This window comes from Meriones unguiculatus, chromosome 5 (genome assembly GCF_030254825.1).
Source record: "Meriones unguiculatus strain TT.TT164.6M chromosome 5, Bangor_MerUng_6.1, whole genome shotgun sequence".
NCBI classification, from domain to species: Eukaryota; Metazoa; Chordata; class Mammalia; order Rodentia; family Muridae; genus Meriones; species Meriones unguiculatus.
This window is the reverse complement of record NC_083353.1, coordinates 43951090-43969949: the sequence shown is the minus strand read 5'-3', so window position 1 is coordinate 43969949 and position 18860 is coordinate 43951090. Positions and strand designations below refer to the sequence as shown.

The following is an 18860-nucleotide window of genomic DNA, read 5'->3' as shown; positions in this document are numbered from 1 at the left end:
GTGGCGATGCCCACCTGGCATGGGAAGGCCACTCAGTCACGGGGAACACCTCCCAGAAACCACTCTTACACCATGAGGCATGGGTGGGAAGGCCTCAGGTGGAGACAGATGAGGAAAGCCATCGCTCCCAGGGGAATGGGCAGATGTGCACTGTACAGCACTGTTAAAATCACAGTGCAAGAAGTTCACAATATACGCTCTGCTTCTGATGGCCATTCTCCTATAGATGAACAAAGAGGTTGGGAGATGGGTGGTCTGGCTTCCTCCTTGGCAGCTGCTCAGAAGCTCTCTTGTGCCCTGGCTGCCTTAAGCAAGGACAAACAACCACAGGACAACCTTATGCCATCACCAGCCATTCTGAATACTCTACAGACACCTTAAAGAAAGTGCTCCACAATCACAGCTGCTTGCTCGCTCCTGAAGGGACAGCCCCATCCAAGGCTCACTCTAACAGTCTACACTGGGTTTCCTGCTGTCACGAGCCTTGGTGAACACTTGAGAACTCTGCAGCCACTCTCCCAGGCCAGAGTGGGCATTCTTCCTCTGATGACCCACCAGACTGCTGTGCTTGGTGCTAAAAAGGACAGTAATGTGATTATGACTGATGCAAACAGAAACCTGCCTTTGCACGGAAGGTCCACCTTGGTGGTAGCAATTCCCCTCCTCTGGCCATAGAGAGTGCTGCTCTCGCTCAGTGAATCAGCAGGGAAAGCTCTCCTGCACTGCCTCCCCTAGGGCTGCAATATTAGGTCAAGTAAAACACTTATCCGGAGGTGTCTTCCTTGCTTATTTTTGGTAAAGCAGGCTGAGCTGAAAACAGCAGCAGGGATGGCAGACTGTGGATGCAGCAGCCACTGCCATAACAGCTGCAGCAGATGTATGGCTATGGAGAGCAACCAGCAGGCAGGCCAGGGGAGGGAGCCATGTTCCTACAGAGGCCTTGGCAGCAATGGAGGAAGGGCTGCTCAGGATGGAGCAGACAGACCACCAGAGGCCCAGCCCTGAAGCCAAGGTTGGGGCTGTGGAAACCACCAGAGCGCTTGACAAGGGACAGAGGTGGCGATGACTCCTGAAGAGTCAGAACTGTGTGAGCTGCAGATGAAAGCTGCCTGCAGAGCTGTGAGCTGCAGCAACCATCCCTGCGACACTCAGGCGGCCTAGGGCTGGGGAATCCCCACTTCCTAAGCTTAGCAAGAGACCCATCCCTCCCTGTTCCTGATGCTGTACAGGAACTTAACACTAGAGGGCGCCATGTGCTGTCACTCGATCCTGTCTGAAGCCACAGCCTGCTGCTCTACCACAATGCAACACTCCGATCCTTTCCTTTCTTTATAATAAACGGGGCTTGAATTTAGAGTTGCCTTTCATCTTACAATACTGACCAGTTCTTTCTGACACAAGCTGGGATTCAATTGCTGGGCCTTTCCTCCACCTCTGCCTCTTCTCGGTGGAACTACACCTTGTCTGCCGAGTCCAGAAGCTCACACCTGCCTCTGTGTAGCTCCACACTTATAAGACACAGGGCCTGTCTGGGGAATCTAGTCATAACTTCATAAGAGTCCAGAAAACAAAACAGCAACAGAGGAATGGGGTCCCCCTCTCTGTCTGTCTCTGTCTCTGCCCTCCCTCTCTCAGAAAGCCCCTCCTCAGGACCCAGCACAGTGTGGCCATCAGGCCTTCCTGTAGCACCAGGTGAGAGGTGAGAGGAACACTAGGATTTTGCGGCCTGGAAACATTGCTTTGTACACCCTCATGATGCATGTTCTCCATTTCTGCAAACCCCACCGCTAAAGACCTTCTAGTCCAGCCCTCTGAGAACTCCGCTTGCAGGGGCCCTGTCCATTTTCTTAACAAGCCAAATGACCTTCACTGTAAAAAGAAGGATCCCGATCATGCTGTACATGAGCCTGCATGTCCTGTGCATAGCCAGGATCCCAGATCCCCTGGGCTTTCCTGGGAGACTGGGGCCTGGCTGCCGTCTATCCTGTGTCTGTTCCATCATGCAAATCGGATAAGGAGAGTCGCCCTCTGTTCTGGGAAAGCTCAGCTAGTCTCACAAGTTTATTTTCAATATAAACTTTAAAATGATCACTTCTGGGCTTTCAAGAGGGGAAGTGAAGCCTCAAATTGTGCTGGGTCTGCATAGTCATGAGCTAATCTTGAAACACGTCCTCTTCATAATATTGAGACAACCCCTCTAATTCAGAACACTTTTTGGTGCGCACTAACAGTCTTCCATGTACACCGTTAACACTGCTCCAAGGCATCTCATCATTTTTGTCATTTTTCACTATATTTTTAGCTTGTTATGGCTGGCAAGTAAGAAATGTGATTTTCACACTAACTGAACTAATTAATTCTAATATTGCTAAGCTCAATCTTTTATATGTTCTAGATACATCACATCATAAAGTTAGACCCTCCCACTAACCCTTTCCAAGCATGTGTCCTTTCTTTCCTGTCCAATTTCCTTACGCACGGGCCAAGGGCACTACAGCCATGCACAGGTGGCTCTGGGTACTACAGCCTTGTACTGGGCGACTGGACATGCACTGGGTGACTCTGGACACTGTGGCCATGCACTGAGGGCTCTGGACACTGTGGCCATGCTCTAAGTGACTCTGGTGACACTGTGGCCATGCACTGGGTGACTGGCGACACTGTGGCCATGCACTGAGGGCTCTGGACACTGTGGCCATGCTCTAAGTGACTCTGGTGACACTGTGGCCATGCACTGGGTGACTGGCGACACTGTGGCCATGCACTGGGCAGCTTGAACTCATATTTAACACAGACTCAAGCTATTAATTAAGTCCCTGCTTTCCACTCTTTACCCTGAAAAAGAAATGTCTTTTGTTAGCCTTGCTGATAGTTTTTAAAGCCCTGCAGCTGTGAGATGTTTATCAAATACCTTCAGGTCACCATGCGGTTCCTAGGGGTTGCCACGTGCTCCCCTGACTCAGGTACCTCTGCTTACCTACTGTTAGCCTTCACGAATTCCTGTTACCCAAGTCACTGTTATGGGCTGCAATTTTCTGTTTTTAGATTCACTTGGAATCATAGTTACTTCAGCCTCAACCTTTCTGGAGTCTTAAAATATACCAGCCTCCCGTTTCCTAGTCTTGTCAATCTTTGTCTATCCCCAGTCCCTACGTTATCACCACATGCTCTGGCTCTGCTTCACAGCTCTTGCTTAGCTTTCTCTCCAGACGACCCTTCCCCAGAGTGCTAACCTTTTAGCTGCTTTCAGTGGAATGTGAAGCAACATAAGGATTCAAGAAGAAGGAGCACCCTTAAGTACAGAAATCCTACCCTAAAACCAGCCCACCAAATAGAGAGGCTTGATTCCATCTACAGCTGGAGCTCCTACAGTAGTGCTCTCCAGTGAGTCGACTGGTGAAATGAGTCTAATCTCAACTGACTGTCCCACACCCAGCTACTAACAGAGTCACACTCGGCTACTAGGTGAGCTACACTCATCCATTAACTGAGCTACACTCAGCTATTAACTGAGCTACACTCAGCTATTAACTGAGCCTGCCTCATGCTGTCAATCTAGTGAGCCACAGCCCACGCCCCGTGAGCTACCCGACACCTGCCTCTCTCCTCCAGCTTAGGTGACTCTGCTAGTTCTACAGCTGTCAGTCACCTGAAATACTCTAGACAGGCACTGCCCACAACTGCATCGAAGTCTCTGGAGAAAAACGACTCATTCCACACAGTCTTCTGACAGAGGCACCAAGAAGACCCTCCGCCTCAGTGTGTAGCTGGCCACCATATCCAGCCACATCTGCATATTCAGCCTCCCGGAATCTACCTCCCATTCTCAACCTTGACATATTTGTTCAGGGCAGTGGCATTGCTTGCTCCAGCTCTCCCTCCTCTTCCCCTTTCTAGGTTCCTTGGTGCTTCAGGAGGGATCTGGACTCTCAGCTTCAGTGTGGACCTCTCTCCTGCCTGAGCTCAACCCCCCATCACCTCTAGGGTAAAACAACTAACTCTCTACGCTCACTTCTTCCATCGTCTTCACCGGAATCCCATACACTGTATTTTCTCACATCAGCAGTTTTCGTCGGCCTGCTCCTGGTCCTAATGTCTCCTCCTCTGTGGCTTTCACGATTCAGCTTGAACTGGGTATGGTGGTTCATGCCTGTTGCCCCAGCTACTCAGGAGGTCAAGGTACTCTTACCACTTGAGCTTAGGAATTCAAATCCCACCTGGGGAACTTGGTGAGTAAGACATTGCCTCAAAATAAAAAGGGGAAGCCAGGCATGTTGACGGCACACACCTGTAATCCCAGCACTTGGGGAGGCAGAGGGGTGGAGCTCTGTGAGTTTTAAGCCAGCCTGGTCTACAAAGTGAGTCCAGGATAGCCAAGGCTATAGAGAAACCCTGTCTCGGAAAAAAAAAAAAAAAAAAAAGGTGGGGGGGGGCAGAGTGGCTAAGATAACAGATGTCAAAGGGCTACTTTGTCTTCACAGTTTTCTTGGTGCTCTTCTGATGTTGCAGGGGCATCAGGTACCCAGCAAGAACTCTGCAGACCTGGTGCTGCCTCTGAGCATGGCAGAGCTCAGACAGAAAATAGGAATGGGACTCAGCCAAGACGAGTATCCCAGATTCGACACTACCACCACCACCACAAACTTTCCTTCTATTTTCTTCACACTGAAAGAAAGTCCGAAAATGGCCATCACTGCCTCCCACCTTCTGCAGAGGAGCTGGACTTGGTCAAGCTTTGTCTCTGGGCCTAAGTGTCAGGACAGCAGCCAAATTGCAGCCTCGGCAGCTGGCGGGCAGAGTGGACATGCCTAAGGAATGCTGACTGAGCGTAGTCAGAAGCAACTGCAGAGCCATGGACTGAGCCTGTGGGGGTTCTCCAGCCCCCACTCACCCTGCTGGTTATAGTCCCAGCCGTATTTCCTCGAGTCCTTCAAGGCCTGCCCCAGGAGGGCGGCCTGGTGCATCAGCTTCTTAGGAATGCAGCCCACATTCACACACGTGCCGCCAAGGCCTAAAAGAAAGCAACAAGTCAGCGTTCCCCTTGTGGCAAGTGTGCTTGCATGAGACTTCTCACATCACTGTGCTGTTATTAAAACGTGTAAGACAGATAAGCTCAAGCAGTGGCGGGGACAAACTTTATCCTCCAAGTGAGGCACAAATGGTTAAGTTGACTATCTAACCTGTAATCTGTGGTGAAGACCCAGTACTGAGCAAAAATTAGGGTCTATATGAAGAGCTCTGAAGATGCCACAGCTTTCACTTGTGTCTGATGCTCAAAGGATGAGAGCCACCCTAGCTAATGAGTAAGCACTGCACTACACTAGACATTAGCTTCCAGCCTGTCTCTAACTCTCCCTCCTCTAAGCCAACCGTCAGGCCTCACAAGCTGCCTGGTGGCTTCTACTCTGAATGTGAACCACACAGAACAGGCCAGGCCCATGTGCCCCTTGGCAGGACCCAAGTAAGGAACTCTTAGCTGCAGTCTCTTCCAGTGCACAGATTAGCAGGATCACTCCTGCATGGGAGAGAAGGAAAAACAAGAAAGAGGCAGGAGGAGGGAAAAGGCCAAGAGTATATACCCAGACAAGTCAAAGAACGAGCAAGCCACACTGCTGCCCCCTGGGAATTCTAGGCTAAAGCCTTTGCATTAGCTTGAATTCCAAACGATGTCTTTTTTTCATACTTTACTTATCATGTTTCTGGGTGGAACAAGAAAGCAAAGTCAGGCTGGACATAGAGTCCATAGAGCAACGATGACATAGTTTAGACAGAAGAGTAAGAAAAAACAGAGTAGTAGCCAAAGCCAGCAATAGCAGTGACCATGAGAAGAGGCAAGGAGCCAGAGTGAGTACCAGGACCCAGGGACAATGGCATCAACCATATGTGGCTTTCCAGATGATGACGCCTACTATGCCAGGACCCTAGCTTCCCTTCCCTATTCCCTTACTGCTCCAATCTGACAAAGCCTCATCTGAAATCAGAGAAACAGAGCTGACCATCTGTCAGGCTTGTGGGCCAGTGCAGACCAGAGACAAAAGGATGCATTGGAAGCATAAATGAACATTCCACACAAAATCTGTATGTTCTGTTTTCTTTCAAAGAATAAGAAAAAAAAAAAAATCACATGGCAAGGTGAGCTATCTGCCCGCAAGTACACAGCAGAGGTCCAGGGCTTCTCACACAACCAAAGGGTGATGATGGTGGAGATTGACAATGTCAACCACTATATGGCCATCAAGCCCAGCTGTGATTCTGAAAGTGACCAGGACACAGCATGTACAATGTGAGAGTACTGGCACATACATGTAAAACCTATGGCAGAGGCGTGGGGGCTGGGCCATGGAACCGCCTTTAATTTTGTCAAGTTGAACTGTTTGCGTGTTCCTTTGCAGAGCCTGCACCCATGGACAGCTCGCCCTGCTGAGTCTGGGGTGGGCTGCCCAGAGACAACGGGAAAGAAGCTGCCTGTAAGAGCAGAGGCCAAGCAGGAACTACAGCTTACCCCAGGTTGTGCCCTGAGGCGATGGGACCACGAAGTCTAACACCATGACCTTCCTTCCCAAGTTGGCAGCTTCCTACAAAAACAACCACATGGAAAGGCGTCTTTCCCCCATTGTCATCCCCATATCCCCCAAAGTCATCCCCATATTTCTCTCCCTTAAGTGAACACTCTAAATCTGCCAGATAACTCTTTCTTTAACCCCCCAACCAGTTATTATAAAAGCCTAGATGGCAAAGATTACGGTTAACTTTTGGAAAAGTCAACAATGGCCCACTCGTGTTCCCACCTTTGCACAAGAGAGGCCGCCAGAGCCCCCGCCGATGATGATGAGATCGTAATCATTAGCCTTGTCATCCTGGAGGAGCTTCTGCAGTAAACCGTTCTGGTGCGCCTATGGATTACCAAAAGGGACAGAATACCGCATGACTCCATTTTCAACCTTTGGATTCTTTGACTAAACAAATCTGAAACTGTCTTTTTTTTTTTTTTAAGATTTAAAATTTTTTTATTTATTATTTATACAGTGTTCTGTCTGCATGTGTACCTGCATACCAGAAGAGAGCACCAGATCTCACTATAGATGGTTATTAGCCACCAGGTGGTTTCTGGGAATTGAACTCAGGTCCTTTGGAAGAACAGCCAGTGCTCTGAAACTGGAGATAGCTCATCTGTCAAGAGCACAGACTGCTCTAGCAGAAGGACTGAGTTCAGTTCCTAGGACCCATGATGGGTGGCACACAAGTGCTGGTAACTGATGCTCCAGGGGAACTGACATCTCGGCCCTCTGCTTACACAGAGCATATTCTCTCTCTCTCTCTCTCTCTCTCTCTCTCTCTCTCTCTCTCTCTCTCTCTCTGTCTCCCCCCTCTGTCTCTCTCTCTCTCCCTCTCCCTCCCTCTCTCTCACATACACACACACTTAAAAAGTTAAAAAAAAAATTTTTTTTTTAATACTCAGTGCTGGGGATTTAACTTAGTGGTGGAGCACAAGGCCCCAAGTTTGGTTCCTGGCACAAAAAAAGAAAGAAGAAAAGCAAATAAAAGCCTCAGGAGCAATGGGCCAAACATTTGTGTTGGGACTGTGAACCTATCCTGCTATAAGCAGAGTACAACTTATTCCAACAGATACACACTTATGTTCACTGTGACCCAGACAGTCTGATAGCCATGTGACCAAAAGGCTAGGGCTTGCTATCAGTGTCACACAAGGCCACTTTTCATGGTGGAATGATCAAGTGCTACTTTTCAAGTATGTTCCTCTGGGCTAGCCTTCATTTGAAACCTTGCTTTTCCACACCAGTGGCTATCTTCATGATCTCTCACAAAGCTACCTACATTCCATAGCTGCGCTCGTGGTGGGGGAGAGAGGAGCTCCCTTTGTCACACACACCTCACTGTTTCTTTCCCAGTGATCAGAAGGCTAGCTCTGGAGTCTCTCGCTCATTTGCATTTGAGACCCTTAACGAGAAGCTGCTCATAGGCTGAGGTCAGGTAAGTGACCCAGCAACACTGTCTCCGCACAGAGCTGGTTGCTTTGGAAGTAGCCAAGGTGCTCTGCACATAACCAGGAGGATTCTAAGTGGTCATGTGACCACTGAGGAATGGTACCTGGGATGGTTTTTAAAACTTGGGAAAAAAATGTCCTGGTCTTCCTTATTGTATGTGACTCAGGAAAGTCCACCTCCTCAGATTCCAGAGCCACACTCTGACAGGTGCTAGAAAGAGTGCTGAGGGGCTGTTACGTATCGCCTGCACAACGGAGGGATGCTTCCAGGACAATGGAGCATAACATCTGCACAATAACATGTTATTATAGTAGCATGTAATAAAACCAGCATGACCATGTGGATCAGAGATTAACATTCAGTGTGACAATCCTTCCAGCCAAAAATTGTTCTTAATTGAAATTTGAGATAGGTGCTTAGATAATCATTGGTTACCAGTGCTTTACACACATAAGGCATTTAAACAGAACTGGACTGTAATAAAAATAACTAATTATAAAATAAGTATGCTATTTAAGAAATATCAAGGGGAGACCAAGCCCAGGGCCTCACATATGCTAGACAGCCACTCTACTCCTGAGCCCCGTTCCATACACACCCACTTGTAATTTGTCACTATCTACCAAAATGGCTGTTGTGCGTTTCCTACATTCTAAGAATCGAGAAGTTAAAAGTCACATGCTTTGTACTCAGTATTGGCAGTCTTGAAAGAGTTCTAGTTCCCTGAACAACAACGTCTGTGTTGAGCATTTCTTGCTGGGGAATAGCCTGTTTCACTCCCTGTCAGAAGGAAGAGACTTGTCCTGGCCCCAGTCACCCACCTGTCACTTTTCCTGAGGATATGCAAACAAACCTCTGTTCACCTCAGATAGGCCACAACAAAGATATGATGCCAGGTGGAGCTTGGTGAACTCATGAGTTTAACTGGGCTGCTTATGAGAGAGTAGACAACTTGGGTCGGCTACACTGCTGAAGAAGAGCCTATCTTCCTGGTAATTAACAGTTGATCTGTCTCTAGGAAGGGGTGGGCATCATGAGCCACCTAATGAGGCTGGCTGTGTCATGTGAACCCTTCACAGGCCTCATCTGCTCCCTCTCCACATACACATACAAAGGAGTGGTTGTGGTTCCAGTCCTCTGAGGGTCACAGTTACACTGACTTCAAGAACAGCCCTCCCATGCCTGGCAGTCAGCAGTGTATAACTTCTCAGATTTAGTTAGTGGAAAAGCTCATTTCCCTTGCAGTCTTCAGAGTTACCCGGTAACCAGACTCTGCTTTTCCCACTGGTGCTACCCTTTGACACCGATTGAATTACAGTGTGAACAGTGTTGAAGACCATGCCTGATGACGATCATTACCTGGAAAGTTCGGTCACATCCGCCCACATGCACTTTGTTCACAAAAATATTGGGCACCGTTCTCTGGTTACTGATTTCCGTTAGCACTTCCTGAACATTGGCCCCATCATCTAAAGAATAAAACAGCATATGAAGATATCATAGAGGGTCCCCTTGCAGAGCTCAAGCCTTACAATGCTCACTGCTCATTGCCTACAAGGTCACATCTGTGGAAGGCCATGACTTCATTAAATACTGACTCAAGGGACTGGAGAGGTGGCTCAGAGGATAAGAGCACTGGCTGCTCTTCTAGAGATCCCAAGTTCAATTCCCAGCAACCACATGGTGACTCACAACCATCTATAATGAGATCTGGTGTCCTCTTCTGGCGTGCAGGTTTACATGAAGATAGACATTGTATACATAACAAATAAATCTTAAAAAAAATGACTCAAGATAGGAAAACAGGTACACCTTCCGGACACCTTAAACATAATGGCCTACCTATGGATTCCTTTCAAAACAAAGTGTCTGGTTTATCTTTTACACACTCAACAGCTCTGCTGTGACCAAGAAATAAGTGTCTTTTAAGAAAGCAACACCCAAGTGAAACCTGTTATAATAAGAAAACACTTCCTATAATTACATTTAAAAGCTTTTGTGAGTGTGGTCTGCAATTCACCTTCCATCCAGGAAAATACAACTGAGCTGTGACACTTAGGATTCGACACTTATTGGTAAGAACCAAGAGCACCTTGCTTCTTAAGGCAACTTGGTGAAAAGCCAGTGCCATGAAGGCAAAGTTGGGTTTTATTCTGGTCACTAGCTACATCTCAAATTCCTGCAACCAACAGGAGATGGGAAGTGTCCATGACTGTCACACCCATGGATAACAAAGATTCAAAACTAAGCTGAAAACTTAACATGTTCTTCCCTGTGGGTAACACAACCAAGAACTTGTATAGTTTGTATACAAATTACTTTGTGTGAAGGTGTGTCTCAGAGAGGATTTGTGCTGGAGGATTTTGATGCTGTCATTTCTACAGCCCATCACCAGCTTCATGTTTGTAAGTTCTTGTTCTTCCACAACTGCTCAGAAACATGGAGGTCAGACAGCCTTCTGGGCCTAAAGGCAATCTAAGAGTGGGATTAGGTGTTGTCTTACTGTTGATTGGTTGTAATAAAGACCTGATGGCCAATACCTGGGGCAGGAAATATAAAAGGACGGAACTTAAAAGTGAAGCAGAAAAATTGAGAAGCAGAGCAGGGAGGTAAAGAGCTTAGATAATCATCGGCCTCCAGTGCTTACACACAAAAGCATTTAAATAGAACTGGACTGTAATAAAAATAACTAATTATAAGCTAAGAACACTATTTAAAAAATATCAAGGGGAAACCAAGCCCAGGGACTCACACATGCTAGACAGTGACTCTAACTCCTGAGCCATGTTCTAGGACACAGGCCAGGAAGTTGGGTTAAGTTAAAAGTAGCTGGGAAACTGTCCCAGTGAAAGGCCAAAAGCTTTAAACTATATTAGAAATCTCCTTGCCTTATTGATATTGCAGGCAGGTCCTTGAAAGTCCCACAATAGGAAATGACGTGGATTCCTTTTGTTATAACAACTTATTCTAGTTCTTAGAATGCTAGCAGACAAGTGTGCAATGCCTCAAACACTTTAAAGTCAGCAGCCCACAGGTCCTCCCATGCCCACCTTAACCATGGAAAATCTTTATCCAATTGTTGTCATATGAAGGTTCCTCTTCTTTGTAGTTGAATATACAAAAAGGGCTCATTTGACAGCAAGACATGAAAATACAGACTGGAGCAAAGTAAGTGGGAAGAACAGTCACGTTGGCAGGACTGCAAAAAGCAGCATGCGCTGATGGCTACTCACCAACTTGATCAAGTTCCAGGATGTTATAGTCCACTCCCATGGAAGAAAAGAGTTCCTTAACCTATAAGAGAAGCCCTCGTGAGCTTCACACTCGCAAAAGGTTCAGCAGCTGTGAAAGATGCTCATGTGACATATGGAGTTAAGAGATGTCCAACACAGGGACATGAGTTTTCTCATATTTTCCTGTATACTTCCCCAGAATAACCCAGTCTGTCACCTCTATTCTTTCACTCTTTGCCTCCTTATGACTCCTAATCAACTTTTCTGTCCAGATCTCTTTTCTGGCTCAGGACAGGTTCCTGGCGCTCCTATGGGTGACATGCCTCAGTGCAAATCTTCAACCATACCATTTCCTCTTTCCATGCTTCCTCTCAACAGCCACTAAGTTCATCCAACTAAATTAACCACCAACCATGGTTCCCAAGCCACAAGATGCAACATTGAACCAGACATACTCCCCACCCTCTAGAGCAGGAAAAGTTTGCCCTCACCATGCCCTCTGGAGCATGGTGAAAGTTTAACTACTGGCCATTTGCCAGCTGCCCATCAAAACACTCCAGCGTCTGGCTACTCAGACAAGACGAGAGACCACAGTGTGGGCATCGCCCAGAGCTCATGAGTTGCACAGCATTGAATCTGCCCTGTAAGCACTGTGAAAGCTCTGGCTAGGTTTCACTAGAACACTTGCCTTCCACATGTCTTCCAGGTCACCTGCCCGCCACCCACCCAATGACAGCAATGGCTAAGTCTAAGTTCCACTTTCTAGTTCCCAACAGTAACTCTATCTCAAGTGTTCTTGCTGCCATCAGCTTTATCTCCTCCAGTTCTCCCAACAGCAGCCACTGGTCTTTTCATAGCCATTTTATGACACCACCCTTCAATATGCACTCCACCCTTAAGATAAAACCCAGAGGCTCCAAGGCCTGAGCAGACTTGATGACACATATGTAACCATGATAATTATCTAAGAGTAACCCTTTCAAGTTTTGGAAATCCCCAAAGAGCATTCAGCAAACGAACATTTATTCCAGAAAACTTCCTCAAGTCTCAGGAAAAGCAGAGTATGTAGCCCTGGAGCCTGGCCCTGCCCCTGCCTCTCCTGGCAAGAGCTCTACTTCAAGTGAGTGTGGACCCAAAATAGTATCTCCTCAAATGGCAGGTTACCAGCATCCCTCAGCTCCACCCCAGCTCTGAGTCACAGAAGCTTCAAAATCAGGGTTCCCTTCCTCCACTCAATCCTGTTTAAGGTCAAACTCTCTACAAAGATGGCTGGTGGAAAATGCTAGGGTCCTGATCATGCTCCCTGTGTAAGGCCAAGTCCCAGAAAGAGAAAGGTGAACTAAGAAGACCAGAGGCTGCAGGCCCATTAAGAGGCCTGCTCATGAAGCCCGTGTGTCACCTACTGAGAATTAGGTCACTATCCCCACCTCCAACTCAGGAGCATCATGCAAGGGTGTTGGAAGGGGAAAAGCAGGCCACAAGAGCAGAGAGTTCCTGGGTGACTTCTTTTGAAACGAGCTGTGGGGAAGTTACAGCTCAAAGAGAATGGACATGGACAACCAGACAAGAAATGAGAGGCAAACAAGCCACAAACCTTTAGAGCAGTGGTTCTCAACCTTCCTAATGCTTTGACCCTTTAATACAGCTCCTCATGTTGTGGTGACCCCCCACCACCACCATAAACTTATTTTCATTGTCACTTCATAACTGTCATAATGAAAATATCGGTGTTTTCCAATGGTCTTAGGCAACCCCTGTGAAAAGGGTCTTTCGACAGCTCCTCCTGAGGGGTCTTGACCCCTAGGTTGAGAACCACCACATTAGAAGGTCATGCTAATGTGCCAGTGAATGAGGAAAGCCACTGTGAAAAAGGACAATCATTCCTCAGAAAAAAATGCAATTAAAGATTATCTGAAACAGGCGATTGATTGTTCACTCACCACAGCCGAAAGCAAGGCAAGTATCAACTGGTGCCTGGATTGATAGGTACACATGCACACATGCACACACAATGCCTTATTATTTACCCTTAAGAACAAGGAAAATTACAGCTCACAGTATAGGATGGACAAGCCGTGAAGACATTACACTAAGAAAAAAAAAAAAAAAGCCAGAAGCGAAAGGCCGTCAAACTCACCTTTTGCTGAGGTGCTTAGTGAGGGCTGGGAAGGTGTAAACATTAGTTACTGTGTTGATGGGTTTAGAATTTCAGATTGAAAGTTCTGGAGAAGGACTGTGATGATGGTGGCTAACAATGTGGCTCTGTCTATTTGCTGAGTCCTTACACACAACTCCAACTGCCTGACTCTGGATGGCAAGGGCAAGGGAGTGAAGAAAAGACATACACACAAACAGAACTGGTGGTCTGGAGCCTTGGATGGAGAAACCTCAGCATCCCACCACCAAGCATTTTATCATATAGAGCTGAAGGGAGGGGGGAGGAGGGGGGATAGCAGACAAAGCTATTGCATAGAGCTGAAACAAGAAGGCAGGGCTTATGGTATACAGGTGAACCAAAGAGGCAGGTTTAGCTAATCTTGGTGGAGTAGTACCTGGAGGGAAGCAGTGTTCAAGGCTGTAGAAAAGAGGGTAGAAAAGGGAAGCTATGACGGACATTTTATGCACACACATCTACATTAGCACTCAGGCTGGGGTCGGGGGTAGGAGAGGAGCTTGTCATTTCCCTGTGCATAGCCTGGGGAAGGCTTTGCCATTTTCCCATGGGTTTGAGGCTTAGAGTTCTTGATATGCCTGTTGCCCATGTCAACAGCAAACATTCATTCAGGACTTCACTCATTCAGGGCTTCCTCTGCTCCCCACACTTAATGTTTTTGGCCCTTATTCAACTGATGGGACAAATGTGGGTGGATGGATGGATGGATGGATGGATAGACAGACAGACAGATAGACAAGGTGTTTTGCCCTGATTTAGTTTGTACATCCTGAACATACCCTATAACTACAATTTACCTATGAATCCATCTGTCTCCACAGTTTACTAGGTTTTGCACGGTGGCCAGGTCAGATCCTTTCAGCTCTGGGGTAACATTTCTTTACCATATTCTTAAGTCCACACTTTTCAGTAAAACATCATGATACGCTTAAACTTTTGAAGTTAAATTCCAGCCAGGAATTTAAACTCCCACCCAAATTTTTATTTCTTATATGGGCCACACTTTCTACCTTTTGTCCTCCCCTGCCTTTGCATGCATCCATTACTATGTCAAGTGCATTCCTTCACAGGCAGACCTCCTCTTTACCGTAAGCGGACAAGCCCACCTGTCCACCATCTGAATAGTTACTGTTTTATCCCTCATTGCCACAGCCCTTGTTTGTCACAAGCTTTTTATTTCTGTACATGAGACATGGCTGGTGACAGCTCAGCTATTCTGAGTTCTGAGGAGCCAGACCCATCCATGTTCATGTCTCTACAGCGCTAAGTGCCCTATAACTAATGCTTGTTAAACGGCATTACCACTTCAGTGAAGGGACGAATCTTTCTGCCTGATTCTGTAGGGACCATGTGTGAAAACGGCAATGGTTTGTGGGGGATACATTTAACAGGCCCATGAACAAACCACCACAAACTCAGCTAGTGAACGGTCGCCAAAAGATAGGCCTCTAGCATGTACCCAAGAATGCGTTGGAAGACCTACAATCCAAATCGAAGCAGGGAAGGCTGGAGACTTCTAGGCCAGTTTGGGCTGGTAAGAGAGCCTGCCTCAAGAAGTGCTTTGCTCCACGCTATAAGCCAACCAACCAACACACACTCACACACACACCCCAAAAAAGACCAGCGCATGTAATGATCCATCAGTGGAAAGGATGGACTCCCCAGTGTATAAGACAGGAGCAGCCACGTCATAAACAAAACAGACTGGGCATCACCATACCAACTCCCAGTGGATTAAAGAGAACAAATGAGGAAATCATGCCACAAAACTTGCAGGAGCCAAATCAGAAGAGTGTGTTTATAACTGCAAAGAATAAGGCAGAGGTCCTAAAAGAGACTTGAAAACCATACACCATTAAAGGAAAGGAAAATGGGACAGGTCTCATCATGTAACACTCACAAACCTCAGTTACCAAAAGACCCAATAACAAGAGTCTAGGAAATTTCCCAACCTATAATCAAAGGATTAGTATGTATAATACATAAAGAAAATCTATAAAGCAGCACAACAAAAGAAAAACAAGAAGAAATGGTCTTAAAGGGTCACACGAGGAAACTCAAGGGAGCCACAGACACATGGACTTCATTAGGGAAATAAAAAATTCAACAAAGGAGCATGTTCTACCAGAATAATGCTGGAATCAAAATGCAGAATTCAAAAGTGAAACACAGCAGCTGTCAGCAAGGCTGTAGAGCAAGAACTGTGACATGCTCACTAGCAGAGGCCAAATTAGAGTAACCACTTGAGACGCCCTGCCACTGTGATTGATCCCACGATCAATCAGCTCAGAGACACCCGTCACCTCTGGGCTTTCTGGCAAAGATCAAGTATGGCTCAAAAGCAATTAGCTAAGTGGGTCAGGGGTGTGGTTCCAGATATGACCAAAGACAGACACCTCACCGTATTGTTTTTAAGATCAAAATATTAAGCCAGTTGTGGTACACACCTGTAATCCCAACACTTGAGAGGCTGAGGCAGGAGGATCACAAGTTCAATGCTAGCCTAGGGAACACCACAGCAGTGAGAAGTGATGAGGCAGAGCGACAGGTACTAACATGCATGAGTCTCTAAGGAAAACTGCTGAGGGAACACTTGTAAAACAATGTTCTACTCACATAAAGGCCCATGCAAGCTAAAAGGAAGCACTGTTCATGATGTGTAAGCATCTGGTGACTTCAGGGAAGAGTCAGGCAGGTGGTTAACCCTGTGGGGAGGGAGGGAGCATCCAGGAATCTCCACGCTGCTAGTGTCATTTCATTAGTTTAAAATAAATACATCTTTTTGTTAAAGCATGTGTGTGTGTGTCTTTGCATGCAGGTACGCTGGCAGCTGTGGAGCCAGAGGACAACCTCGGGTGTCATTCCCAGAAGATGGTCTTTCTGTCCACTTTCTTTTCAATAAGTTCTCTTTTTGACCTGAAGCACACAGGTTCGGTAGTCTGGACTTACCTGCCTTCTAAGCGCTGAGGTGAGGTGCACTCCACTATGCCATCAGTTTTATATGAGCTCTGAGGATTGAACTTGGTCCTAGAGCTCGCAACACTTCGTTGTGTTTCTTATGACAGCCACTCTTAGAGCAGCCCAACCTGGCCTTCAGTGCATGATCCTTCCGCCTCAGCATCTTTTTTTTTTTTTTTTTTTTTTTAAAATGCTGGAAATGGAACCCTGGGCCTTGCTCCTGCTAAGTTCCACACCTGGCCCTTACTGTTCCAACTTTCTGATAATGTTAGGTAAACATCAGTATATTCAAGAGCCCCATCTTGCTTCTTCCTTCCAAAGCTTTGTTGCCATGAGAATTATTTTTTAACTCATAATATGGAAACAGTGCTGAAAGCCCACCCGGTCCCCAGTTACGGAGTGTGCAGCAGAGCTTAAACTAGCCATGATTTCCACGGTTTTTACACTCTCCTCTACCTTCATCTTACAAGTGGAAGTCAAGGCCCCACTTAGTTCTGAAAGTTGGCCAAGGAGCCGAACATGCTACTTAACAAGAACCTGGATCCGGCTTCAGTGACCCTCACCATCCTTCTCACTTCCCTTTTAGTAAGACAACAATTTTAAACGTTTTCATTTTTAAGTCTTGATAAACTTAAGCCCACAGCAGGCTGAAAGACAAGCGTTTCACTAGGTGGCTGCCGCCTGGGACCCGATGAGCTTAGAAACCAGGTGGTGCGCGCCTGCAATCCCAGCACTCTGGGAGGCAGAGGCAGGCAGATCTCTTTGAGTCCGACGCCCGCCTAGTCTACAGAGTAAGTCCAGAACAGCCAAGGCTACACAGAGAAAGGGAGAGAGAGAGAAAGAGGAAACCTAGCCCCCGGGAAGCAAGCCTAGAGAGCTCCACACTCCGCCCACCCCTGGCCCTGCACAACCTCTTCTCAGAACAGACCGCCCACTAAGCTCCACCCAGAGCCCGGTACGGCCCACTGAGAGCCCCGCCCACCAAGTCACGTCCCACTAAACCACGCCTTCTTCCCCGCCCAATAAGTACCGCCCAGATGCCCACTCTGGCTCCGCCCATCAAGCGCCCTCACGGCCCTCCACCTCGCCCCACCCACCAAGCTCAGGCCCCGCCCACAAGGTGCCAACTACTGAGCGTCGGCTTAGCCCCGCCCACTGGGAGAGCTCCGCCCTTCCCCACCCCCGTCAGTCCCACTCTCGCTCACGGAACAGGCCTAGCCCCTTCATCTAAGCTCCTCCTCACCCCGCCCACCGGGTCCCGGCCTCACCTTCACTTCGCTCCTCCCACCAGGAACGGCTTAGACCTTGCCCATCAGGCCCCGCCCCACAGCTCAGCTGCGGCCGGCCCCGCCTACCCGCGTGCTGTGTGGACAGTAGCTCTTACTGAAGATCATCACCCGGTTGCCATCGATGAGGTCCCGCAGGCGGCGCCGCACCTCCTCGCGGGCCTCAGAGGTCTGGTGACTGGTGCCGGGAGACGACAGGCGGACGCGGCGGCCGGGTGGCGACGACATGGGACCGCCGCGGACGGTAACCAGGCGGCGGTTAGGGACGACCCCAGCCTTTCCCAGCCCGGGCGACGTCTGCGCCCGAGAAGGCGCTGGCGGGGACGGCGGGTGCTCCAGGGCTTAGCTGTCGTTCCCGGCCAGGCCGGGCCTCCTCAGGAATCGGGACGGGCGGCCGCCCAGGGGACGAAGCCGTCGACGCCGCTGAGAACTTGAGAACGCTGCGCACTGGCCGCCGGGGCACGGGGGACAGCTACGGAGCCACGCCTCCGACCGCGCGACCTGCAGGGAGGACCCGCCTATTGGCCGGCCACGCCCCCGGAGCAGCTTCGCCCCACCTCCAAGGCCTCAGCGGGGCCACGCTAAGTCCCCTTAGGGCAGCCCCGAGTGCTGGAGACTAGGCAGTCTGCCTCCCAGCAATGTGGAGAGTAGTAGTCACTCACCATTTTCAAAGATGCGGTGCCTACCTTTGAAAGCTTGTACGCTCTGCTGTTCTTGTAATTATTGTTTTCATTATCATTTTACTGCAGCTTCTGCCGCCCAGAGGCCTCTCTGTACTACCTTCCGCTGCTGATTCCCCGCCAGCCTCCAAAGAGATGCTTTTAGGGAGGATAGATGTCTTAACTTTATTTTGGGGAATATGACTGTTTAGACATGTCATATTTATGACGTATCTAGAAATACCGGTTTGTTTGTTTTTTAAAGTTTGCCGAATAAAAAAAAAAATCACTTTCCCGTTACAATTCAGTTTTAATATGAGGTTCCTACCATCCCACACCACTGTGACAGAATGTGCTGGTTAGTTTTTGTCAACTTGGGGCAAGCTAGAGTCACCTGGAAAGACAGAAACTCAGCTGAGAAAACGTTGTCTTCAGTTTGGCCTGCAGGCAAACCTATAGAATATTTTGATTAATGATTGATGTGGCAGCGTCCAGCCCAAGGGATGTGTAGCCACCCTTGAGCAGGTGGCCCTAGGTCATTAGAA

At 48.0% G+C, this 18860-nt stretch overlaps 1 protein-coding gene and 1 long non-coding RNA gene across 2 annotated transcripts in view; one reads left to right on the top strand and one right to left on the bottom strand.

The window, feature by feature from the left end:
* Positions 1-17884, bottom strand: part of Txnrd3 (thioredoxin reductase 3) — a 32108-nt gene extending 14224 nt beyond the window's left edge. Inside the window, exons 1-6 of the mRNA XM_021662857.2 lie at positions 17726-17884; positions 11240-11300; positions 9366-9475; positions 6789-6893; positions 6503-6575; positions 4892-5011 (exon numbers count right to left, since the gene is read on the bottom strand). Coding sequence (XP_021518532.1) covers positions 4892-5011; positions 6503-6575; positions 6789-6893; positions 9366-9475; positions 11240-11300; positions 17726-17884 — 628 coding nt within the window. The remainder of the gene's footprint in view (positions 1-4891; positions 5012-6502; positions 6576-6788; positions 6894-9365; positions 9476-11239; positions 11301-17725) is intronic.
* On the top strand, positions 17767-18618 carry LOC132654225 (uncharacterized). The gene is made up of 2 exons (XR_009591879.1): positions 17767-17900; positions 18020-18618. It is a non-coding gene; the product is annotated as an uncharacterized LOC132654225 (long non-coding RNA).
* Positions 18619-18860: the final 242 nt, after the last annotated feature.